The sequence below is a fragment of the Erythrolamprus reginae genome, chromosome 1 (genome assembly GCF_031021105.1).
Source record: "Erythrolamprus reginae isolate rEryReg1 chromosome 1, rEryReg1.hap1, whole genome shotgun sequence".
NCBI lineage: Eukaryota > Metazoa > Chordata > Lepidosauria > Squamata > Dipsadidae > Erythrolamprus > Erythrolamprus reginae.
Genome location: NC_091950.1, coordinates 204,040,430 through 204,067,274, shown reverse-complemented (window position 1 = coordinate 204,067,274; position 26,845 = coordinate 204,040,430). Strand labels below are relative to the sequence as shown.

The 26,845-nt window shown below is 35.6% G+C and overlaps 1 protein-coding gene across 4 annotated transcripts in view; it reads left to right on the top strand.

Moving 5' to 3' along the window:
- Positions 1 to 26,845, top strand: part of ADAM23 (ADAM metallopeptidase domain 23) — a 91,341-nt gene that overhangs the window by 35,982 nt on the left and 28,514 nt on the right. For 2 of the 4 annotated variants that reach the window (XR_011557313.1, XM_070731982.1), the window contains exons 9-24: positions 1,119 to 1,184; positions 2,827 to 2,898; positions 4,392 to 4,558; positions 6,786 to 6,870; positions 8,548 to 8,638; positions 9,851 to 9,902; positions 11,864 to 11,963; positions 14,240 to 14,311; positions 15,452 to 15,538; positions 15,809 to 15,889; positions 18,294 to 18,344; positions 19,931 to 19,994; positions 20,383 to 20,488; positions 22,058 to 22,177; positions 22,629 to 22,797; positions 25,308 to 25,419. Coding sequence is in view for 3 of the 4 variants with exons in the window: in XM_070731982.1 (XP_070588083.1) it covers positions 1,119 to 1,184; positions 2,827 to 2,898; positions 4,392 to 4,558; positions 6,786 to 6,870; positions 8,548 to 8,638; positions 9,851 to 9,902; positions 11,864 to 11,963; positions 14,240 to 14,311; positions 15,452 to 15,538; positions 15,809 to 15,889; positions 18,294 to 18,344; positions 19,931 to 19,994; positions 20,383 to 20,488; positions 22,058 to 22,177; positions 22,629 to 22,797; positions 25,308 to 25,419 (1,495 nt within the window). In the remaining variant the exon portion in view is untranslated. Of the gene's footprint in view, positions 1 to 1,118; positions 1,185 to 2,826; positions 2,899 to 4,391; positions 4,559 to 6,785; positions 6,871 to 8,547; positions 8,639 to 9,850; positions 9,903 to 11,863; positions 11,964 to 14,239; positions 14,312 to 15,451; positions 15,539 to 15,808; positions 15,890 to 18,293; positions 18,345 to 19,930; positions 19,995 to 20,382; positions 20,489 to 22,057; positions 22,178 to 22,448; positions 22,798 to 25,307; positions 25,420 to 26,845 lie in introns of those variants that run through there. The other 2 variants (XM_070731984.1, XM_070731983.1) reach the window with 2 other exon arrangements.

The window sequence follows — 26,845 nt, the reverse complement described above, 5'->3', positions numbered from 1 at the left end:
GATCACCTTTCTGGGAAGATGAAGGCCAACAAATTGCATATATTTTGTTAACTTTTGTATAATATGGACTCCGACTGGCTCAGAGAGGAAAAAAAATCAGAATTTAATGCAAACTTAAACACTGCGATATTGGACAGCTATAAATATATAAACAACAAAGAAATGGAAAAACATAATGTCAAACCTGAAAAGATGTTATTTACATATTTATTTAATAATGTTTATTAATCATATATCTCATCTTTATTTGACTAAAACTTCCAGCTTGTTTCTGACTCAATTATGCTTTGTTTCAGGAAATTAACTGCATCATATGCTTTCATATCACACCCTGTGACAATGTAAAACTTCACTTAAAAGTGAATTGATTATCTACTAGCAGAAAAATATTTATACAGCACTAAAGATACAAAACTATATAAGATTTTGTACAGGCACAATGAAAATGCAAATGAAATGTTTATGTGCTCATGGTGTAAGTTGTGCATTATATAAGTTGATCCTTCATGAAAATACATGTGCAGTAATGACGAAACATGAAGTTTCACTGAGTCAAACCATGGTTCTATTTGATCAGTATCCAGAGAATTCTTCATCCCTCATAGCTATTCATCACCTGCCCTTGTAGAGGAAATAGCTTTCATGTGTATGGGGGTAGGGGAGCTTATACTTTTTTTCTAAAGTTAAAACCCCTTGCTGTGGTATCACAGCAATTCGGTTTTTAAAAGCATCTTTGTCATGCTCATTGGCTTAATGGAATTTTCACCCAACAACATGGCAGGAATTATTTTAGCCTATCATCTGAAACAGTGGCAAACCTTTTAAAAATATAATTTTAAAAATTAAAACAAGAGAAGTTGTAGGAAAAAAACAAAAAAGGCAACTATATCTGTGACTAGAAAAATAGACTTCTATATCCCCAAAGAATTTCCCCCTTTTTATTTTGAAAAAGACTGAAAAAAAGATTGAGTTGGATATCCCTCAGTTAAATTAATACACTATAATTTGCTCTTGGCTTTGGTAAAACAGACCTTAGGAACACAGTGCAAGTTATCACAACAAACAGTATAGCAACATATTTTTTTTAAAAAAATCTATTTTTTAAAAATAATTTATAGGCAGTGCGTGGCATCTTTGAAGAAATGAAGTACTTGGAGCTCATGATTGTTAATGACTATAAAATGGTAAGTTAATTCTATTAGTTATTTCTATTCTTTTTCATAAAAGTTTATTGTGAAGCATACATACTTAATGATGATATTATACTTTTGAATAAAGAGTTAAGGAATATGCAACAGAAAATTCTTGGAATAAGAATATGTTATGGGTATCATAACAGCCAGACTTGTATTACTTGATGCCTCCATATCCAGTCTTATTTCCAGAAGCGCATCTAGGCAAGACCACAAGATTGATTCATTTTGGACCATTTATTTGTCTTTGTCAAGGTTTGCTTCAACATTACATCTGTCATGCAATTAAAATTATGTGAGGGGGCTAGAAAAATCACAGCCATCTTCTTTGCCTGCTCTATCCTGTCCTGCATGATCTGTCTCCCTAACTCTAACTTCCATATAGCAGAGATTCCCTGTCTTAATAGCAGTACCAGTGTTAACGCAGTACAGAGTTGAGCAAATCTGAGATATGAATCAGGAAGTGCCTGTTTCCATTTTGTTTGTCAATTATTGTAGGCAAGAAACCTCATTTTCAGCCTCAGATTTCTATCTGCAATGTGGTAATAATAATACTGATAAAAAATTATGTCAGGATTGGTGCGGTGTCTGTCTATGAGGTTAGAAATTTGATGATATGTGTACATGATGTTGGAAATTTATCACATTTGCTTATAATCTGAGAGTACAATGTTTGGAGAGATCTGTTCTGGAATTTTTTTAACCCTTTTGTCCAAAGATTAATAAAATATGTTTCCAAATGAGTAAGTATTCTTTTCATTTGTTGGGTCTCGGGGTGAACGTCAGCAGGTTCTGACAGGTTTTGGAGAACCAGTAGCAGAAATTTTGAGTAGTTTGGAGACCGAGCAAATACCACCTCTGGCTGGCCCCAGATTCGGGGGGAATGGAGATTTTGAAGTATCCTTCCCCTGGAGTGGGGTGGGAATGAAGATTTTACAGTATCCTTCCCCTGCCATGCCCATCAAGCCATATCCACAGAACCAGTAGGGAAAATTTTTGAATTTCGCCCCTGTTGTGTCCCAATGATTTTATATGGATTACTTAGATCAGGGGTGTCAAACTCATGGCCAGATGCATCATGCACTGGCTATGCCCATCCCCATTTTAGAAAAGGGGGGGAAAGTTGCGATACATCATGTAACAACAATGTGTTGTCACGAATTTGACACCCCTGGTTTAGATAGTCAAAGAGTGAAGACTGACCCAAAGGCACTATGTATATAAATAAATTGATAATAAGTAATTAATGTTAACAGGCTTCATTTATAAGAAGGGTTTATTTATTTTTGTGAATAAAACTTTAATAATAAATTTTCTGCAAGATATTCAGATATCTAGTTTTCTTTCTATTATTGCAGATTTAAGACAATTAAGTACAGCCTTCATATAACATTTTGTCCTGGAAATAAAAAATAAACTGCATTGAGTTATGTGTCACAGAAGGCTTACAATCAATAATTTGAATTATAAATGAAAGTTATTGCAAATTCATGTTTTATTCTATTGACCCTTATTAATACAATGCAAAAATGTTCAAAGAGAAATATTACTGGAGTTGCTTCTTTTTTTGGCTTTGCCAGGAAGCAATGAATCAATGTTTCAATTGGATTATGACTTAACATTTTTCTTCTAGTTCAAAAAACATCGGGCATCCCATACTAATACGAATAACTTTGCGAAATCGGTGGTAAATCTCGTGGATGCTGTAAGTATTGCCATAGTCAATAAAATTAATAACACTATATTCAATTCAATAGGAAATGATAAACTGAAAAGGCAACCCTTTCTCCCATATTTCTTTTTATATTAGGAACAAAAACTGTTTTATATCAATAGCAGACTTGTGTGTCTAAATTTTTATATTACCCAAAAGAAAAACCAAAGTTTGACAACTACAAAAAAAATCTTGGAAAAAAATCCTTATTGTAATGTAACAAAGAGGGCATTGCCTAAGTCATGATGTCACCATGCAATGGACATAAATTGCACAATTTGTATCATTTGTGTGATGTCTTGACACACATGATGTAATCACGACTTGAACAAATATCTGTGCTACCATCCACACATAGGTACTAAAAAGAAACGAATCCTTGATCCTAGAAAGAAATATCCAGTGTCCTCTGAGAATGCAAAGAAAAGAAATCCACGATTTTGAGAAATGATTTTCTTTGAGTTTTACAGAAGATATTCATTCTTTTGAAAGGTTATAGAATTGCAGTTTCATGTAATGCTATCCTGTGTAGCACCTTGCACTTGAAAGTTGCCAGTGCTGAAAATGAATAAGTAAATCTTTGAAAGGGAAAAGGCAATGCCAAAAAGAGACCCTAATCAATGAAGTCTTTGAAAAAACTGCCTTACAATGCAGGCAGCTATAGATGCCACTTCCACATAAGCTTTCTTTAGAGCTTGATAAATGTAGTGTATTGAATAAGCCATCACACAATGCTAGATCTTTTTCTTCCGGTATAACAAACACTTCAGTTTTTTGTGCAGATAAAGACTATCTAGATTTTAAAAAATAGAATTATTTTGTGCATGTCCATTGTGCCCATTCTAGTCCTATTATGAAATGATCCTGACAGTGAAGATAGGGACATTTAAAAAAAAATGAAAGCAAGGTGTTATTTGTTTAAACAGAAAATGTATCTGTGATGTTACGTTGTTGCGCAAAATACCCAACTGGATCACAGGACGTACCTACCTACCTAATGAAGATTATGATTGCTAGAAATGCAGTTTGAAGAATAAGTGACTTTATTGAAGAGATATTCATGAATTCAAGCAGAAAAAAATAAAAGTTCTGAGCTTCCAATTAAATATGTTTGCTGTAACAACAAATTGTTGTTCTGCTCACTTCAGGCACCTAGATTCAGAATTATTAAATTTGTAGTGTATTTATAATTAAAGCAAAAACAAATCTCACAAGCGTGAGGTTTGTCCATTCTAAACTATATCCTGCCACAAACTATATATTAAATATTGCATATTCATGTACTGATAATTATATAGTCTTTCATAGTATTGCCATTACTGTAAATTTAATGGAGTATTGATTATTAGGGAAGGATATTATCTAATTATATTCCAATGTTTCTCTCCTACTTTACCCTGTTTGTCTTTCCACTGATTGATTGGCTAACTGTGCATGTTTGACCCAGTGTTCCACTCCTGTGCTTGTCCTGTCTCTCCCCACAGATTTACAAGGAGCAACTAAACACCAGAGTTGTTCTAGTTGCTGTTGAAACCTGGTCAGACAGAGATCGTATTCATGTCCACTCGGACCCACGGCAGATGCTTCATGATTTTTCCCGATATCGACAGAACTTCATCAAGCAACGTGCGGATGCTGTACATCTCCTCTCGTATGTAAAAAGAAAAGAGATGGACTGGTCCACTGTTCTTCTTAAGAGATTTAAGGATCTGTAGTCATTTTATCCTTGGATGTTATTAAATACAGCAACTCTTGACCCATCCAGATGATACTCAGCTCTACATCTCCACCACTTGTCCAGTCAGCGAAGCAGTGGAAGTGATGTGTCGGTGCCTGGAGGCTGTTGGGGTGTGGATGGGTGTCAACAGACTCAAACTCAACCCAGACAAGACGGAGTGGCTGTGGGTTTTGCCTCCCAAGGACAATTCTATCTGTCCATCCATCACCCTGGGGGGGGGGAGATATTGACCCCCTCAGAGAGGGTCCGCAACTTGGGCGTCCTCCTCGATCCACAGCTCCCATTAGAGAAACATCTTTCAGCTGTGGCGAGGGGGGCGTTTGCCCAGGTTCGCCTGGTGCACCAGTTGCAGCCCTATTTGGACCGGGACTCACTGCTCACAGTCACTCATGCCCTCATCACTTCGAGGCTCGACTACTGCAATGCTCTCTACATGGGGCTACCTTTGAAAAGTGTTTGGAAACTTCAGATCATGCAGAATGCAGCTGCGAGAGCAGTCATGGGCTTCCCCAAATAAGCCCATGTTACACCAACACTCCGCAGTCTGCATTGGTTGCCGATCAGTTTCTGGTCACAATTCAAGTGGTTATGACCTATAAAGCCCTTCATGGCACCAGACCAGATTATCTGAGGGACCGCCTTCTGCTGCACGAATCCCAGTGACCAGTTAGGTCCCACAGAGTGGGCCTTCTCCGGGTCCCGTCAACTAAACAATGTCGTTTGGCGGGACCCAGGGGAAGAGCCTTCTCTGTGGCGGCCCCGGCCCTTTGGAACCAATTCCCCCCAGAGATTAGAATTGCCCCCACCCTCCTCGCCTTTCGTAAACTTCTTAAAACCCACCTCTGCCGTCAGGCATGGGGGAACTGAGATATTCTTTCCCCCTAGGCCTTTACAATTTACGCATGGTATGTCTGTATGTATGTTTGGTTTTATAATAAGGTTTTTTTTAGTTATTTTAGTATTGGATTGTTACATGCTGTTTTTATCATTGTTATTAGCCGCCCCGAGTCTACGGAGAGGGGCGGCATACAAATCCAATAAATAAATAAATAAATCCAGTGAATTTTACAAGGATTACCCAAATACTATCGGACCTACATTTTCTTTTAGATATTATATTAGCCTTTTGGGACTAGAGTAGAGTAGAGTAGAATAGAACAGAACACAAGGAAGTTGTCTTTTGTGCGTATGCTCTCAGTGTACATAAAAGAAAAGATATATTTGTCAAGAATCATGAGGTACAACACTTAATGGTTATCATAGGGTACAAATCTAGAAATTAATTGATCAGAATATTTTCCTTATTGTTTTGTAACTTGATTAATTGTACCCAAAATTAAACACAAAGTCCAAGAATTATTTCTATATAGTACAGGTTTCAGGGCTGAAATTCACCAGGTTCTGACAGATTCTGGAGAACCGATAGCAGGAATTTTGAGTAGTTCGGAGTATCAGCAAATACCACATTTGGCTAGCCCCAAAGTGAGGTAGGAATGGCAATTTTGCAATATCCTTCCCTTGCCATGCCCACCAAGCTACACCCACAGAATTGGTATGGAAATTTTTTGAATTTCATCCCTGACTAGTAAATAGGAATAAATCCTATTCAGAGAAATGTTATCTCAGTTAGGAAGCCTTTTTCTAAGTAAAATATTTTCCTGTGTATTCTCTCATTTTTACATTTTTGCTCATTTATTTCTTCCTATGACATCTTCTAAAAATGAAAATAAGTTAGTAATCCTTAGCCAGTTTAGTATAGCCACTAAGGTGATGGCCTAGAAACTAGGAGACTATGATTTCTAGTCTCATCTTGGGCAGAAAAACTAGCTGATTTGGGGGCCAGTTATTATCTCAGCCCAACCCACCTCATAGGATTGTTGTTATGGGGAAAATGGGAGGAAGAAGGAATATTGGGTATATTCACCACCTTGAGTTAATTATAAATAGAGACAAGATTTAAAAAATCACAAGGGCACTCGACATAGAATTACTATAAGTATCCAATATATCTAAGAATATTCTCCTTCAGTGACATTAAAGAAACTATATAAGACAAGCCCATGTTCTCATAATTTATATTATACTATTTCATTTGAAGATAATGATATTAATATTGTTTTTTATCTATCTTTTTCTGAAGGAATGTGACATTTCATTATAAAAGAAGTAGCCTAAGCTATTTTGGAGGAATTTGTTCGGTGGCTAGAGGTGTTGGAGTAAATGAGGTAATAGTTCTGTTTTGAAGAAATGATAAAGTCTCCTGACTATATAAGAAGTCCTTGATTACTGACCACTCATTAAGCAACTATTCAAAGTTGCAAAAGCGTTGAACAAATGATACTTGGCTGTTTCATTCCCCCACCCCCATGCTCATATAATTGCAAAGTGGGAGCTTAGCAACCATCTCACATGTACACTTACAACTGTTGCAGTATTATAAGATCACATGATCAACATTTGCAACCTACCTTGCCAGCTTTGCACAAACAGCCAATGTAGAAGCTGGCAGGAATTCCAATGCACTTTACCTGCCTGTGGTCATTTTGTTCATTGGTTTTGATAAGAACATATCTCTGGCCAATAGGTCATGGATCATCAGTAAATCTCTCTATAAAAAAGCCAAATACCACTCACTCATCACAAAATCTCCAGAACTATAAAGCCTTGAAATTTAGCACCTATGTTCCTCTTGGCTTCTAGATGCTTGCTAGGATAGGATTTTTCGAAATAATTATCAGATCATTAGTATTTCTTCTACAATATTATATTAACACACTCTGATGCTAAGGAGTTAGAATTATACTCCCCCTCCTCACCTGAACAGAACTCTGTTCCAACTGCCAGTTGCCTTATATTAACATGCTGTGATGCTATCCCTTCGCTAAACTCCTGCGGGCTGGGAGTTTAGACATTCTCCTCCTCATCCCCACCTGAAAAAGAACTGTGGTCCAACTGCCACTTAACTTATATTAACATGCTCTGATGCTAAGGACTTACACTTTCTACATAAATTTTCAACCTTAACTGTAAATTTATCAAGCTCAATCACATAGTTTTATAGCGAAGCATGGGTATCCAGCTACTAGTAAATAAATATAATGTCTATGGAGATTCTTAGTCATCCAGGTCATGATTGACTTAAACGTGCTTTTTAAAAAAGGCAATTGGACTTTGTTTTTCCTTGAAGATGTTTTGTTTCTCATCCAAGAATATCCTAGGAGAGAGACTCTGTCCTAGGATGTTCTTGGATGAGAAGCAAAACGACTTAAAGGAAAAAATAAAGTCTATAGTTGCCTTTTGAAAAAAGCACCTTTAAAGGACAAATAAATATAATATACATTTTTTACTATATTGTTCTTTGTTTGCCTGTTTTTATTTTCTTTCTTTTCTGTAATTATTTTTATACTTTTCTGTTCATATTTGATTCCTCATCTTCTTTTATCTTTCAAATAGTAAGTTTATTTCACAGAGTAAGCCTATTTCTAATAGCAGTACTGGGAAGGCCAATTCTGGGAGGTTATTCTCCAAGTTAGTTCTATTTTTTCTTACTTTTCAGGTCAAGGATCATTTATGATGGTTTTTAAAAAAATCATCATGCGTTTGTTGTGTACTAACAGATTCAGTGTTGCATATACTTAGAGAAATAAAGTCTGTTTAAATTAGTAAGATATTTCTACAGAAATGTTGGTATCTAGCTTTAAGTTATATAAAAAAGAATATAATGTTTATTTCTGGTCACTGACCAGATTTGCAAACAGAAATACATTAAAATAAAGTAAAAGAAAACAAGATAAAATATTTACAACATTTTGTGATGAAAGCTTTATGTTAAATTTATAATAATCTGCATTTACCTCTGTTTTCACCCTAATTTAATTGATGTTGGTATCTTTTCCTAATAGTATGGGCTTTCCTGGGCAATAGCACAAGAATTGTCCCAAAGCTTGGCTCAGAATCTAGGAATACAATGGGAGCCAGCATCCAGAAAACCAAGTATGTTCCAAGTCTCCTATTATTAAATTAAATGTTTGTATAGATTTATATTCTCTAAATAGAGCTAACTATTTTGTTGTCTAAGAATCTTGTAAGTCAATTCAAGCAACTAGATTTCTCTGCCCATGTAACATTTTTGCTCATGAATGCTCATGGAGACAATTTACCTATTCACTTACTAAAAATCAAAAATAATTTGATGGTACATAATCACTTAATCAATCATGCATGTCTATGTATTCACATATACCGTATTTTTCAGAGTACAAGATGCACTAGAGTACAAGATGCACCTTAGTTTTTGGGAAGGAAAAAAGGGGAAAGAATCTGCCTACCAGATATTCATCTGACTAGTGTCCTTTGTCTGGTCAGCTTCAGCACATTATTTTATCCCCTGGTTAGGGCTTTAAAAAAACTTATTTGGAGAGAGTAACAATGAAGGAGCCAGTAAGAGCTGGAAAAATCATTAACACCTGGTTAGGGCTGGAAAGAAACATTTGGAGCAAGTAGAGCAATGAAAAAAATCCTGCAAAGACTTAGGGCTTGAAAAACATTCTTTGCAAAGAGTAACAATGAAAGAGCTTGTAAGAGCTGGGAACATTGTTAGCACCTGGTTAGAGCCTATAAAGAAGCATTCAGAACAAGTAGAGCAATTTTTAAAAAACCTACAAAGACAGGGTTTGGAAAATATTCTTCACAGAGAGTAACAATGAAAGAGCTTGCAAGTGGGTAAGAGCTGGCAACATCATTAGCACCTGGATCGGGCTGGAAAGAAACTTATTTGGAGCAAGTTAGAGCAATGAAAAAACCTCTGCAAAGACTTAGGGCTTGGAAAATATTCTTCACAGAGAGTAACAATGAAAAAACCTGCAAGGTAAGAGCTGGGAAAATCATTAGCACCTAGTTAGGGCTGGGGAAAAAAGCTTCGAAAAAAGCTACAAGACGCACATGAATTTTAAGCCTTTTAGAGAGTAAAAAGGTGTGTCTTATACTCCAAAAAATGCAATGTACATAGTGTTTGTTGGGGAGAGATTAATTTACTCATTGCAGTCTTTCAGATGTGAATGTGGAATTCCTTTATGCTTATCAAATATACTATTCAAAATACAAAGATATGAAAAATGAAAATACTGTACTTACTTACTCGACTAATTTTTTTTCTCTACCCCCTCTGTCTCCCTCCCTCTCTCTTTTTCATTTATATCATTTAAGAAGGGTGTGATTGTACAGAATCCTGGGGTGGATGCATCATGGAGGAAACAGGGTTTGTAGTGATAATCGATTCTTATACACAGTTCAATTATTGTTTTCATTTTGCTCAGGCCAAATTAAAAAACAATGTGGTTCATAAGAAGAACTTATTCATCTTATTTTTTTTCTGTTACCATAGAGGAAAAATATTATTTCAATTAATTTTTAAAAACCTACATAAAATAACCCCTATGCGTGTGAATTTATTTTACGAATAGTTGTAAAAAAAAAAGTCAGATAATGTTTGATTTTAAAGTCTTACCTGTTTTTCTTATTTTTCTTAAGTTTTCATAACAAGAAATTAGAGAGGGGCATACCAAATATGTATAATTTTAAAAGAAAAAAACAAGTTTAAATCATAAATAGGGTTGGATCACATAACTTGTTTTTTTCTCACTTGGTTATAATAGTGCATAACGCCTTATGCTACAATTTGTCTCTGTGTGATATCAACCACATTACAGGGTCAAGTGAATTCAATTGAATATTGACTTGTTTGATCAAAATTTCTAGATGTTCATTTGTGTACTTCTCTGATTTGTATAAACACAATGCAAAAAAAATTAGAACTTGAAAGAAAACTGTTTTATTTCCTCAAAAATGGAACTTCAGTAATAGATAAAAGCAATGATGCTAAAAATGGGGGGAGGGGGAGATTTAAGATTACTTTTCAAATAACAGACACCAAATTTTCTGTGACTTTTTAAAAAGAGCTCAATGAAAGAGCTTTGTTTAAAATTGCCAATTGAAATACTGTACTTGGAGGAGAAAAGTCATAGATATGTATCATTATTAAACATTATTTTGGTGATACAAATTTGGTCTTTCCTCATAGGACATTGATCATTACAAGAGCATTTTAAATTTATCTTTGAAATACACTGAAAACAAAATAAAATGATGTTGAATTGGTAAAATATCATTGCTCAGTTGTTTCGACAAATGTCATGATAGCTGAATTTTATAGAAAACAATATTTCCAAATATCTTCAAAGTCAGTCAAAAATACAGAATATTCCATTTGTGGTTTGCCAGCTTGCACAGAAAGATGTAGAGAATTAAATTGTTTTTCAAAGTGCCAAAACAAAACTCCTAAATAAAGATTACAAATATTTATGTTTGGTCAAAAAAACATCCTATAGGGAGTAAGATGTTTGATTAAACATAGTATCCTTCTTGTCTGAAACAGAGTACAATCAAAAATCTGTGTAAAATATGAAAAGGCTGCTTTAAAATTTTGAATTGACCTATTAATATCTGCTGCAAAAGTATACTACTGTACTATAGTGATCTATTTGCTTTAAAAAAAAACCTATATATTTATTTATGGCTGTGCTATTGTTGAAAATGAATTCAATCAACAAAACAACTTGGATTGGTGAAAACAAAGATATTTCATTAAAAAGAAATACATAGCAGTTTGCAAAATACGGTAGTTCTTTCAGCCTAACCTCAAATTAGAATTTGAGCCAAAAGCCACACCTTTTAATTTCACAAGCATACTTTTATATACAGTTCTATCTTGTCAGCCCATTTCCCTCTTCCTCCAGACTCACTGGATAGGCCCCCAGGGGTTTCAGCTAATCCAAGATGCCTCAGGAGGAATACATTATCTTTTTCTTTGTTTACTCATGTTACTTTCTTCAGCATCTCCTGCACCTATCCATATCTATCTGTTATACATTAACCTTCAAAATATTTTGTATACATAGCATCTCTTAGCTTCCCAGCATTAAGGAATGTCCCCTTTAACAAGGCCTCTTTCTAACAGTCCTCTAACAGAAGAATATCTATTTCTAACCCAACATTGTTACATATTTGTCCAGTATGTATTTTTTCCAACTACCTTAAAGCAGAATAATGTTTATATGCATTTCTAAATTATATATACACATACTATTTTATTTTTGAATTTTCTTATATTTTTTCCTATGAACCATATCTCTAATATTTGTTGTTGTTGTTTTATTTCAGTGTCTATCACCCCAGAAAATTCTCCAAGTGCAGCATTGCTGAATACAGAGATTTTTTACTCCGAGGAGGAGGTTTTTGTCTTTTCAACAGGCCTACAAAGGTGCACCTTTTATAATCCTTTATAAGGAAGGTAGCAAACTGGGTGATGGTAGATTTTGAGTGGATTGATAAGGAAATGGAGGAAAGAAGTGGGGGCAAATGTCATCTCTTCTTGCGTACTATAGCTAGTTCTCAACATATGGTCACAATTGGGACTAGAACTTCTGTTATTAACTTCTGGTCACATTAAAGTAAGTTACCCCTGATTTTTGCTACAGTGGTTAAGTCAGTGTTTCTCAAATAGTGGGCCAGGGCCACCTGTGTGGGGAGTGGAGTGATGCCAGGAGGGCGTGTGACCCTGGGCAGTGTGGTTTTTTTACCCTAGGGAGTAGGTGTGTGTGTGTTGCGTCGAACAATAGCACACAGCACAGAGCAAGAGATATGAACTGTAGATAACAAACCCTTAAGAGACATCATGGAAAAATATTTAACAGGGATGAAAAGAAAAACTGAATAATAATAATAATAATAATAATAATAATAATAATAATAATAATAATAATAAATTTTCATATGTATTTCAACTTAGTTCAGTACCTTCAAGTGGTTTCTTCCTCACCTCAGGATTTTAACTTCACAACAACACTATGGTTTAAGTTACAGTGAGACTCACAATTGAGTGGGAATTTGATTCTGTGTGATCAACTTCATCTGTGATGATATAATACAATGAAAGTTAATACGTATCTATGATTGACAAATGTGTTAACACTGGTCAAGAACATTATGTGATTTGTGATTTTGATTTGCACAATGTTTATGTATAATATGGACAACAGCCAATGGTGAAATACAATTTTTTTTTACTACCGATTCTGTGGGTGTGGCTTGGTGAACGTGGCAGGGGAAGGATACTGCAAAATCCTCATTCCCTTCCCACTCTTGAGGGAAGGATATTGGAAAAACCTTCATTCCTACCCCACTCTGGGGCCAGCCAGAGGTGATATTTGCCAGTTCTTCAAACTAGTCAAAATTTCCACTACCGGTTCTCCAGAACCTGTCAGAACCTGCTGGTTTTCATCCCTGACTATAATTTGTTCAAAAGCTCAAAGGTTTTTGTTTTTTTAAAAAAGCTAAATGCTATGCATTGTAAGGATGTAAGAGAAACATATAGTATAAATATCATTCTTTTAACCTAAAGGATGAAGAATAAGTTGCTATCTCTTGTACTGTCCAAACTCCATGTCCATATTTTCTTTTGTGTTTGACTGTGTCATAATGCTCCTTTTGTAAGTGGGCAAATATTTCCCTGTGGGAACTATAAAGCTCTCAGAATTGCAAACTGGCCTACTGGTATAGACTTTGAATTAATGTTAGCATGATAGAATTCATTCTTTTAATATTTCTGGCTAAAGAGAACAATCACAAAAGGGATGATTAAGATCTCAGCCTCACAAAATCTGCTGTTATTCACCTTTGTTCTAATCTGTGCATTAAGATTATATCATCTAGGGAAGAGCTGTCTCTCAATTCAGTCAAATTCACAGTCAAAGTCACAAGTGCAAATAATGCAAGGTATAGATAGAGGAAGAATATTGCCCTGGTGCTCTTTTGTGTTACATATTCTCACTTAGCAGAGAAATGTCACTTTGTAAAAGATGTAAAACTTAACCAACCCTGCAATTATGTCTTGGAAGTAAGAGGATTTTCAGGAGTTATGCTTTATTCCCAAAGCACAAAGTATTTTTGCTTTGTGTCCAAGGGCATTAATTGAACATACTTAACTTGCAATACCCTCATGTTTGAGAAACCACTTAAACTAACAACTTCCTCTTTCAACAGGTGCTTTAAGCTTTTAGAGGCATTGTCATTTATTTCGGCATTCCTATTTTTATCACATGAAAGTACTCCTGGCTTAGGTAAAATGCAGGAAAGAGGGGAAAAATGGCTATTCAGATTGGGTACCAGTGCTATTTATTCAATAAATTAGATACAGTAAGGACAAGAATCACAGAGGAAACTAGACCATTTTCCTAACTCTTTTTAAGATGATATTACTATCTTTACTCAACATCTAATTGGATGACCAATCCATCCAAAGAACAGAAAATGGTAGAGCCAGATAAATATTTTTGGAAGAACAAGTTCCAGTTCTTCTGAAGTTTTGCTCTCTATTAAATTACTCCTGAGAAAAACCTCCAGCAGAAATCTGATATTTATTTTTAATAATCAACTTTGAACAGTAATGCATAAGTATTCACCACTTAAATATATACCTGAATCTTTTAATGGTAGTTAGATCATAATATTTTTAATTAAATATGTGTTTTTTTTCAGTTGTTTGATGCCACTGAATGTGGAAATGGGTATGTGGAACCAGGCGAAGACTGTGACTGTGGTATCCAAACGGTACTATATTTTTATCTTAAAATGGAAGTTTAAAAGTAGATAATTGCTGATAAGGTGTTATTAATTTTCATGTGCCATAAATAATAAAGAAGGTGGTGTAAGAGATTTTTGATTTCTATTCCTGCACCCACTTCCTTTGAGATCATCTGAGCAGGCGTGGAAATCATCAGAACTCTTGTTTGGAGAGTTCTCTTTCGCTTGGTATAAGGCTGAGTAGAATGTTAATTCAAATTTTCATTCTTTCTTACTTTGCATTTCCTATCTAATTAATTGGAACTATGTTTCTGATCTTTACTTAGCTTATATACATAAATGTTTTAACTTGGTGGCATGTCCCAATATTAAAATAATAATCTTGCAGTTCGGGCTGTGGGGATTTTGAGCCTTCAGAAAAACAACCCGTATTTTAAATGTTATTTATTATCTTAATTACAGTATTTTGGTTCAACATTCTATAATATATTTGGCGCATAACATAACTTGTACAAGGGGGCTGTTGATATGATATTACAAGTAACCCTCAACTTACAACCACAATTGAGTCCAAAATGTCTGTTGCTAAGAAAGACATTTGTTACTGGGTTTTGCCCCACTTTATGACCTTTCTTGCCAGAGTTGTTAAATGAATCATTGCAGTTGTTAAATTAGTACATGGTTGTTAATAGAACCTGGCTTCCCCATTGACTTTGCTTGTCAGAAAGTCACAAAACGTGATCACATGACCCCAGGATATTGCAACTATCATAAATAGGAGTCAGTTGCCAAGCATCTGAATTTTGATTGATGTCAAAATTGATGCTGCAATGGTGATAAATGTGAAAAATGGTCATAAATATTTTGTGGCATTGTAACTTCAAATGGTCACTAAATGAACTGTTGGGAGTCAATTTTCTGAGACAGTGGATTCGGGGTTTTCATGAGCTGTACCCCATAATCACCACAATTGTGACAAATCATGGCTGGAACTATCTTGTCTTGCATGTAATGTCTCTCTCTCATATATTATGTTTCACCTCTTAAGTTGCATTATTGAAATAAATGAACTTTTGCATAATATTCTTTTTGAGTTTCATCTGTATATGATATGCCGTATGCCAAATAAGTAAATAATAATCACTGATATACTGTATATTTTTTTAGGATTGTCATGCAGAATGCTGTAAAAAATGTTCCCTTTCTAATGGAGCTCATTGCAGTGATGGTCCATGTTGTAATGAAACTTGCCTTGTAAGTTATTTTAATTTCATATTTACTAAGTGCGATTTAGAAAATGTAATTACATAAGATAAAAATAAAAAGCAGAGCTACTATTAGGAACAAGGGGACCTGGGCACTGAAAATCATATCAATCCCCCCTCCACTTTCCTACCAATGAATGAAAATGATACTTCTATATGATTTTTTTTTCACCCAGTAAAAGGCTAAGATTTCTTTTAAAGTCTTAGATGCTTGGTTGTTCCTTCACTGTTTTTTAACTGAGAATTCTTTGACTTTCAGTTTTTTCCACGAGGCTTTGAGTGTCGCTATGCAGTGAATGAATGTGATATTACAGAAATCTGTACTGGTGACTCCGGCCAGGTAATGACATAATGTATTTTGAAGATGTTACATATTGATTTATCAGTCAAGTGATCTCCTTCCTTCTCACTTGTGTAACAATACTAAATTTATTTTACCTAGGACCAAAATTTGATTTTGAGAAAGGTAGAAAAAAATGTACTTTCTATCTCTAAAACCTAAACTGCATTGATAAACATATTCCCAAATGATTTAGGATCCATATTTAAGATGCATATATTTTTTTAATGCTTGGGATTACACATTACTGTGGAAGGAACATAAGACAATTAAAATGACACAAGGGGTAGTTTTTGCCTCATCTTTTTTCTGCCCACTCCTCCAAAATTTTATCCAGAAAGCAATGGCAGTAAGGGTTGCAGGAGGAAGCAGGAATAAACAAAAATTGGTACAGTAGAATGTAGACATGTTTTGAGTAGAAAGAATCCTTCCATTTGTGGAAAAACAATTTGGGATCCCAGCAAAGAGCTTTCATTCATATTGTTGACTTCCATGTATATAAATATTGAGCTCTCTCTTAAGAAAGACTTTAAAACAATTAGAGTACAGTACTCTTCTACTGAATATGTATACATTTCTCTTTAAATAAACACAATCATTCTATGGAGAAAGACATGCACTTTATCAGACAATGTTTTGTAAGAAATGTTCCTATTTTGATATTACATTTGTAATTTAACTCACATTTTACATTCTTAAAATTGACATTCCTTCAAGGATAAGTAATTATGTACATACTCATCATGCTTACATGACCAATCATCATTTGAATGTGCTGTCTGGATGGGAATAAAATATGATTAAACTATATCAGTAGTTAAATGTTGCTTAATTAAAGACTCTTTCTAACAAAATAAAACATAAAGCAAAATTCTCAGATCTCAAATAAGATGCATAATTATTTAGCAGGGCCAGGTTTCACTGAAAAAGTGATCAGAGAGTACCAGCAGGTGCCTTTTTAATTAGAGTCTTCCCTAGAGTGGTATCTGTAAGTACGATTCTTTCTAGTAACTACTTATATTTGCTGATGGCTAATGAAAGGACCTCCAAAGTTATTTTAAGTAAGCTCTAGATAAGTTATACAGAAGTCCTACATTGGCTATTAATCCATTCAACACTGAAATGATTTAATTCAATTATTATTAGAAGAACAAAATTTATTGGAGCACTCTAAAGGCAGACCTTTAGAGTAGTAGACATGTAGTAGCTTAATCAAGAGGCACTTACAAAAGCTAGGCTGTCTGAAAGATATGTTGATAAGAGTGATGGTGCCCCAGTGGTTAGAATGCAGAACTGCAGGCTAACTCTGCCCATAGTAGGAGTTAAATCCTGACTCAAGGTTGACTCAGCCTTCCATCCTTCCAAGTTGGGACCCAGATTTTTAGGGACAATATCTTGACTCTGTAACTGCTCAGAGAGGGCTGTGAACAGTGAAGGGCTACCCAAATTTTTACTACCACACTGTGAACATGGCTTATGCAGGACTCCCTGCATTTTCTTTCAACATCTTTCAGTGCTAATTGGGAGCTCTGGAGTGGAGCTCCATTTTTGCTACCCCACTGCATTCCCCCACATTTGGACAGTAGCCCACCCCTGGAAGTGAAGCACTATGGAGTCATATAGGTAGGTCTAAGTGCTATTGCTATTATTATATATGATCTAAAACTGAAAAAAAAAACCAACTAAAACTACAATGGTACAAAATGGTACAATAGTAGTTACAAAAACACTTTTAAATCAAGAAACTTTTAGAGATTTAAATTTTTTTATTGATTTTTATAATAACAATATATCAGTAAAACATTCACACAACACATAACAATGTACTCAGTGCTCAAAGTGCCCAGCACCAAACAACATTCATACCCCTCCACCAAAATGGGGGCATATTTTCTATATACCATTTTAACTCAAGAGCAGTTTATCTATTTACATATTATAAAGTAATTTTAATTTATTCTTTAGACCTTGGTCTCGAATTCTACTAGCTGCATGTCCTCTTACCTTGTCCCATTGTCCCATCAGTTCCTACAGATTAATTTCATTGGCCGAATTCATCCTCTTATCCATAATCTCAAATCAAGAAACTTTTAGATTACGAAACTCTCCTTGTTACATCCATTGCAGAAAGGTTTCACCCTGTTGGCGGATAAATCACCTATGGTACTACAGGAGTTCTGAACTATAAAGCGTATTAGTGTGACCAAGCTCAGTTCAGATTATCTGCACCTTTCCTGCTTTTGTTAGAAAATGAGCTTTAGTCAGATATCATATGCTTTTTAGATAACTGTCTATCAATATGTATAGAGGGGTCACCATCCAGGAAAACCTTGTGTGAACAGAAAATGCAAAAAAATTCGAAGGGATAATTCCACTGTTTTTAAATTTACACTTTGCCTTTCAGTGCCCACCCAATCTTCATAAGCAAGATGGATTTGCTTGTGATTCAAATCAGGTAAATTAAAACTGAGCCTGCATGAGCTTAGCCTATGATTGTATATCAGGACTGTATTTTTGGAAGTTGCAGTACTCTCAATTTCACTTCACCAGATGTCACTCATGGATGCTCACTAAAGTTATAGGAGCAGGCTGTTTGGCAGTTAAAGAAGGGATTTGTTTTCAAATGATCAGATAAATCAGACTGAATAAACAATTGTTCAGAAATTTTGCTTTAAAAATAAAGAGGAGGGGGAGCATATATAGCGTCTGGAGCCATAAGACCTAGTGCCATCAGGCATCCAAAATGTGATATTTCCTCCTTCTCCTTCTTCCTTCTCCACAGTTATGAGGTACATGCCTCATGGTCACTTTTTGTATATTATTGATGCCTATTGCATGCTGCCATTGTTGTGCACCATTGTTAGAAAGGCTTCAGCATAAATCCTGCTTATGTTATTATTATTAATACTTTTTACAGTGTTTCCCCACTTTTTGCTTGATGGGTGATGCTATTCTTTGGATGTTGTCCCCCACCTCTTTTTTTTCTTTGTTTGGATGGCTTATGCCAGAGATGGCGAACCTTTCCCCCCCCGGGTGCCGAAAGAGCATGGACGCACACTATTGCGCATGCCCGAGTACCCACACCCATAATTCAAAGCCTGAGGAGAACGAAAACAGTTCCTCCCACCCCCTCCGGAGGCCGGAAATACTTTGTTTCCCAACTTCTGGTGGACCCAATAGGCTTGTGTTTTGCCCTCTCCAGACTCCAAAGGCTTCCCTGGAGCCTGGGAAGGGTAAAAATGCCCTCCCCATCTGCCCAGAGGTTCTCTGGAAAACATAAACACCCTCTCAGAGCCTCTGTGCGAGCCAAAAATCAGCTGGCCGGCACACATGTACGTTGGACCTGAGCTAGGGCAACGACTCGCGTGCCAGCAGATATGGCTCCGCGTGCCACCTTTGGCACCTGTGCCATAGGTTCACCATCACTGGCTTATGCTGTTTAAATTGTTATTTGGTTTATTATCTACTTTAAACTTTCTTTAAATATAGGAACTATTTAAGTAAATATTAATGTAAATTTAATGACTCTAGCTTACTTTTGCCATTTCCTTGTGTAATTATTCTATCTCTATATAATATATCACTGGGTATTGTATGTGTTATTTTTACAGTTTATAGGACAATGCTCTAAGCTCTATTTGATATCCTCTGAGTTTACTTCATTATGCTGGGAATTCTGTTCTGCAACTTTTACCTTCTTTTAAATTCTGCTTTGCAACTTGGGATATATAGTTTCAGGCTTGAGGTTAAAAAGCAACGTAACTGCTTTTTATTCACATATTCTAATGTCCCTTTATTAAAGAGGAAATTCTCAAATCTCCTATCTTGCCTGGAAGCAAAATATAAAGTTATACTAACATTTTATTAGTCTGGTGAAAAGAAAATTATTTCAAGCATCCTAGCTATCTTGAAAGCCAAGCAGTATTATTAAAATTTTTGTTTGCTCCCTGCTAGCAAAAAGGGCAAAGCTCATGGCAATATCTGGCTTTTTATAGAAAAAGAAGAATGATATGATGCTGACTATAATTTGTTCCTATTTAGGGACGTTGCTACAGTGGAGAGTGTAAGACAAGAGATAATCAATGCAAATACATCTGGGGCAATAGTAAGTTAATTTATACAAAAATATTTCTGAGCATATTATATCACCTTTTTGAATGAATTAAAAAGTAATGCTGTATAAAAATAATTTGTGAGGGCCCTTAATGCACTTTTTTTTGAAATTTTTATATGCAGCCTTAGTACTAATTCTCCCCACCCTATTTTGATATTTCAAAAGCTTCTTTCTCTCTCTCTCTCTCTCAAAAAAAATCATTTGGAAGAATATAGAAAATTCTCAGTGAGAAAGAGAGAATATTTTAAACATTCCTAATACGTTCATAGTATGTTTATAGCTAACTGTAGTAGAATTATTTGTGGCATGATTAAACATTGAGACCAGTAAATAAAACCATATTGAGCATTATTGGAAATTACCTTGTTTTCTTCCACAGAGGCTTCAGGGTCTCACAAACACTGTTACGAGAAGCTTAATACAGAAGGTACACAGAAAGGGAACTGTGGAAAAGATGGAGACAAATGGATTCCTTGCCACAAACAGTAAGTTTGAGAATGCTGGATTCAATTGCGGTGGACGCGGAATAAGCACACGGACACAGAACTGGGAGTTATGAGTCACTTTATTAATTTAAGAGGATGGAACTGCTGTTCCAAAAACATTCTTGGGCAACTAAAGGGCGAAGGCCTCCTGTTGAGCAAGGGAAGATACCCTTAATCTTAAACTTGGACTTGAACTGGGCCCTCCCTTGCTCCCTGCCACGCCATGCGTGTGGGGAGGCTCACCCACCCAGGTTGTTGTCTGTGGGCATGCGGTGGGTGAGCCCCAGGGGCATCTCATCTCCATAACCCGGGCCGGCCCAGCCTTGTAATCATGGCGAAGAGCGGCCCATCACCTTCCAATAGGTGTCCAAAGGAGATCACACAGTTGCTGCTTTTCCAATTATTTCCGCCCCTTACCGCCTAATCCCCGTGATCAAAGGGATGAGAGGACGAATTAACTTTCCAAATTCTGGCCAAATTAACATAACCCTATTGAAATTAGATACTGGACGCCCCCTAACCATCCCCCTTCCCAGCTACCAGTGTGGAGTAGGCAAAAAACCCGGCCGGAATCTAATAGTGTTACGGCTGCCAAAAATTCCTACTCGGCTACCGGAGGTGAGCCCAGTCACATTGCAGCTAAGGGAAGGGTGGATAGGTGCCTGCAAGCCAGGCTGGCAGTCTTGCCAAAAGGGAGGGGTGAGCGGCACGCAACCCCTTTTTATACTGCGGGTCACCGCTCATCCCCTGGGAAGTTCGTCATGCCCCGCAATGGGCGCAGGGCATGCTGGGAGGGGGCCACGCATACAAATTGCACGCCAATGTCCCCCTCCCCAAGTGCTCCAATCGCCAACATCCTATGTGCTCCCGCCACCACTGCAAATGCCACCGGCCTTGAGGTAGCCAACGGTCCCTTGTTCTTAAACTGATTTGCTTCTTGGCCTAAAAGATACAGGAGCAGAATTTTCCACTGCATTACAGACATCTTTGCTTCCCACAAAAAGTACTACTGAAGTTTTGGGGCCCAAATGATAACATGGAATACTTTATTGCTGGAAAATGGGGAAACAGAGAAAGACTATTTAGACAAATTTGGAAATTTGCCTCTAGGGAAAAATACAATTGGGACTGCACTGTTGCAGAATTCCAAATGATTTTAATTCTTTTTTCAATTAAGAATTTAAGTCTAAACTTTGTGAGAAATAGTCATGCTACATATTCACTTGTAGAATGCAAGTTGTCCAAATGCTAAAATTAATCAGGCATTGCTAACGTTTATGAAAGATTATGTTTAAACAGTATAGATAAATAAATAAATACTAAAAATAAATAAGTAAGGGCTACAAGCCATTAGAAACCTGAAAAATATGGATAATGTATCAAAATGTATCAAAATATGTATCAAAATATGTATCAAAATATGGATAATGTATCAAAATGTGTCACTATTAAAGCTGTTATTGAGCTGAAAGTGATGAAGTGAATTTAAAAAGTGCCTTGAATGAGTGTAAAAATGCTTCTCTTCCCATTCAAAAATAGCTCGTTATGTATATTGACTTTGTCTTACAGTGATGTATTCTGTGGATTATTGCTTTGTGCAAATCTTGATGGGGTTCCACGAATTGGTCATCTTCAGGGAGAAATTATTCCAACTTCTTTTTTCCACCAAGGTGTTGTAGTGAACTGCAGGTATGTAAAAATTGATTCAGTGTGCAAGACTGGCCTTTTCAGTTTACCTAAAAATTTGAACATCAAGCACATTCAAACAGATTGTTTCTCAATCAATTAAGTTAAAACCACATTTAAGTTGAGTTTAATTTCTTATGATTTTTTTCATTGTACTGGCATCTGAATAGGTTGTTTAATAAAGATGCAAAATTATTCTATTATTTTATTGAGATAAATTGAAATTTCATTGTTTCAGTTTTGCCAAATTAATTTTAATTTTCTTTTCTTTTAGTACGTTTCTTATTTGGACACACAATCATCCAAAACAGCAAACATCCATAAATAAAGGGGAAAATAATCATATTATTTTGCTTCTTGGATTTTCAGGTTATGCATGCTATAAATGTTTTACATCTATTTATTCTGATGAAGTTTAATAATGCTAGTAACATTTTGAAACTTCTTCTTGTAGTTGTGCCCATGTACTTTTAGATGATGAAACAGATTTGGGATATGTAGAAGATGGGACTCCCTGTGGTCCTAATATGATGTGCATGGACCGAAGATGCCTCTCTATTCAGTCCTTGAACATAAGCAGCTGTCCTATGGATGCTAATGGAAAAGTTTGTTCGGGACATGGGGTAAGTCCCAGGTCAGCAGAATACATGACACACCAATTTCATGGAAAACCATTTTTCTTACTTCTAATTTATTTGGATATGTTTACACATAAAGACAGGAAGCATAAATTCCTGGTAGGATGTACAAGAATTTGTTCTTTCATCTCATTGTTTAACTTTCATTAATAAGCCACTCTTGGATATATTTTCTTCTGCTACAATGCTGTCAAACCCATGGCCCACCATCCTGATGCATCCCATGGCCATGCACATGCCTGGTTTAGCAAAGGGAGAAAAAAGTCACAATACTCACATGATGCCGCTGTGATGTTGGAAATCTGACATCCATTTGCAGATGACACTAAGCTGGCAGGAATAGCTAACACCCTAGAAGATAGACTCAAGATCCAGACAGATCTTGACAGACCTGACCACTGGGTCCTATCATGAAATTCAATGTAGAGAAAATTAAAATCCTACACTTAGGTACAAAGGTATACATATAAGCTGGATAGCAGTGACTGTGAGTATCCCAATTTGGCATACTTATGCAAAGGATTGCTTGATTGATTGATTTTGTCCATTACACAATGAGGGTTTTAGTGGGTATATACATAGTAAAATACATGATGGAGGTTATAGAGGATATATGCATAGTAAATATATATCTAAGAAAGAAGAGAAGAGAAGATACAGTGGTACCTCATCTTACGAACGCCTCTTCTAACGAACTTTTCAAGATACGAACCTGGCGTTTAAGATTTTTTTGCCTGTTCTTCCAAACTATTTTCACCTTACGGACCCAAGCAGCTGCTGCTGGGATGAAGGGGTTTCTTTTCCCCCCCTTTTTTGAAGAAAGAAAAGGGAGGGGCAGCTTGGAGGAGTAGATTTTGCATGCTTGCAAAAGCACTGAAACGGTGTCTTTTTAAGAAAGAAAAGGGAGGGGCAGCTTGGAGGAGTAAAGATTTTGCATGCTTGCAAAGGCACTGAAACTGTGTCTTTTGAAAAAAGAAAAGGGAGGGGCGCCCCCCTTGCCTTTCTTCCTTCCCACTCACCCTTTAGCCTAGCCTTGCTTCTTCCACCCGCCCCCTTTAGCTGCTCCTCCCTGCCCTCTGTTCGCCTCCCTTCTAAAGTTTGGGATTTTTCGGAAGGATTTGCATGCATTATTTGCTTTCACATTGATTCCTATGGGAAACATTGTTTCATCTTACAAACTTTTCACCTTACGAACCTCCTCCTGGAACCAATTAAGTTCGTATGATGAGGTACCACTGTATAGGAATAAAATATATCAATGAAAGAATAGAAGAAGAGATATAGGAATAGAAGAAATGTATAGGAGATATAGGAGAGCAATAGGACAGGGGACGGAAGGCATTATCCTCAGTTGAATACAGCTTTTTATCTGGTGGCTCTCATTTATCCCCTTCCCCTTTGTGGGGCGTAGATTTTACCCCTTGGGTGAAACTAATAATCTAAAGAATAACTATTTCCTTCTCCTCCCTTCCATTCAATCATATTTGTTTCTTGAGACTGCCTGAAACATGTCCCTACATTTTTCTTGGCAAAGTTTCCTTCTTCCTACCATTTCTTCTTCCTTTCCTAGCTAGAATATTCCCAGCTGCAGAATGGCAGCCATTCTGGTTACTTTTTGGTACTCACACTGGAGTGTTTAAAAATATTGAGCCTGTGGGAAGTATAGCAGTATCCATCCTATTTCTTGAGCTTGGGTCTAAGTACTTGTGAAATGAGATGCCTGTGATGCTTTCTGACCTTGGTTGTTTTCTTGCAAATGTTTCATTGCTTGAACTAGATAACATTAATTAACTTCATTGAGCACTGATTATTTTACCTGGTTTGTGTAATGAAAGATCTGCAAGAAAACAACCAAACTCACAGAGCACCAAAGGCCCCTCATTTCAACTCTGAGCTATAAATATCTATCAGTGTTTGTGAGATATTACTGTGTGCTTTTGAGACTTTGGCAAGCATATACATTTAATTTTGTGTTGTTATTACAATAAAGTATTTTTGTTTCTTATGTGATTATCTGAATAGTTAATGGGTTAACATTTCACTTAAAACCATAGTGAAATGTTATATTTTCTGACATGACTAAATGTTTTTCCTAACATAATTTGTCTTTTTGCTTATGAAAACATATAGCGATTCTTCAGGCTACGTACAGACAGTCAAAAATACCCAAAGCTGTGGAACAGTTTTCTTTACCTAGTTGCAGCTATTATTAAAAAAAAAAGATTCTTTTTTATTCTAGAATGAAAGCATTTTAACTTATACACTATTAATTGCTAATTGCTGTGTGTTTCTATGCTAACTGGGCAATGTATGCTTCTGAAGGAACCCTGAGCAAATCAGATTCTCCTATGATGATAAGATGACTTTTTCTCTGGTAGCATGTGGCTATCCAAAGATATCAGTGAAACATTCTCCAAACAGAAGCCCTTATTCTATTCCGTCTCCTCCAACACACCATTTTAATGATACACTAATATATGCCAACTTTTTTTTAGGTGTGCAGTAATGAAGCCACCTGCATTTGTAACACTACTTGGGCAGGAACAGATTGTAGCATGTTTGATCCTAGAAGGAAAGATGAAACAGAGAAACCAAGTGGACCAAAGGGTTTGTGTGATTTCAGTTACTTTTACCACAATATAATTATATTATTAACAGCAACATTTGTAACCAAGCATTTGAAAACTATTATGTGAATTTTATTTTTTGTATACAAGTTTTACATCTATGTTCCAGAAGGTATTTCACAAAAAGCAATGATATGAAAATATTTTGAATTCTATTATTTTTCTAAAATACAGAAAATATATATTATCATAATTAATTCTAATAATAATTCTACCTGTCGCTCTGACAAAATGTCTAACATTTGAAATGTATGAATATATTTATTTAATAATAAAGATTACATTTTTATATTTTAACACCTAAAAACCTTTATTAAAATAATGTGTATATATAGAAATAATCTATATTTATTTATATAGAAGTGTGTATATGGGAAATAAAGCCTTGGATTGTTTAACATGAAAAAGTTACAGGATATTAATATATATTTGTAAAATCCAAGTTACTTATTTTTTTATTTTTTGAAACTTAATCAATTTTTAAAAACTTCATGATTATTGATTTAAATATTTAATTTGATTTAAATATTCTGAATGCAAAAAATCATTCCATTATTTTAGAATCCATTTAATTCTACCATAAAACCATAAATTATGATGTGGGAAGGAATATTGACTATAAGAACACAATCTACTGATAGTGGGGATGGGGTTTCTGAATGGCATTATACTGTATATTCATCATTATACAGAAATTAATTCTGATAGATATATTACTTATATGGAGTTTTAGTGCATTTAATGTATATACATTTTAGCCTATCCTAATAAAAGAATGGAATGTTACTGGTAGATTGTAAACATATGAAAATTTCAAGAGGAGCAAGGCTAATACAAATTCTAGAAATGCATCCAATTATGTAAAACTGATCAGACATTCATAAATGGTAACAGGGCAAAACTAGAGGACCCCTGGGACTAGTAATGGGTACAAGCATGTTTTAAGTTTTTTCCAGTCCTGTAGTGTGCCATTTTATAACAAAAAGCAAGCCTTAGTTGCAGCTTTTCTCTTCTCTCTCCAGCCTTATCCTTTTCCTAAATGAAAGCTTCAGTAATAAAAGACTCATTGTCCCGTGTTATGTAATATAGGACCTGATGATCTCAGAGATCCCGTTTCTAGTGAGAGAAGGATTTCATTCCTTAAGATATAAAATTCACTGAAAATAAGTATTACTAAGGTTGTCCTTCTGTGACAGTCTTACTTCTAAAGTAACAAATACTCTTTATGGAAAATAGAATTCTAATGGGTCTGGAGGAAGTTTTGGTTTTGAAAATCTTTTGAAACTCCTTTGGATAAATCCAGATTTGATTTAAAAAAATAAGGAATTTCTAGAGTAGGAGACTTAAAGAGCAAATGGGAACAAACTGGTATTGAAAGAACATTAGTTTCCAAAGAAAAGATTTGT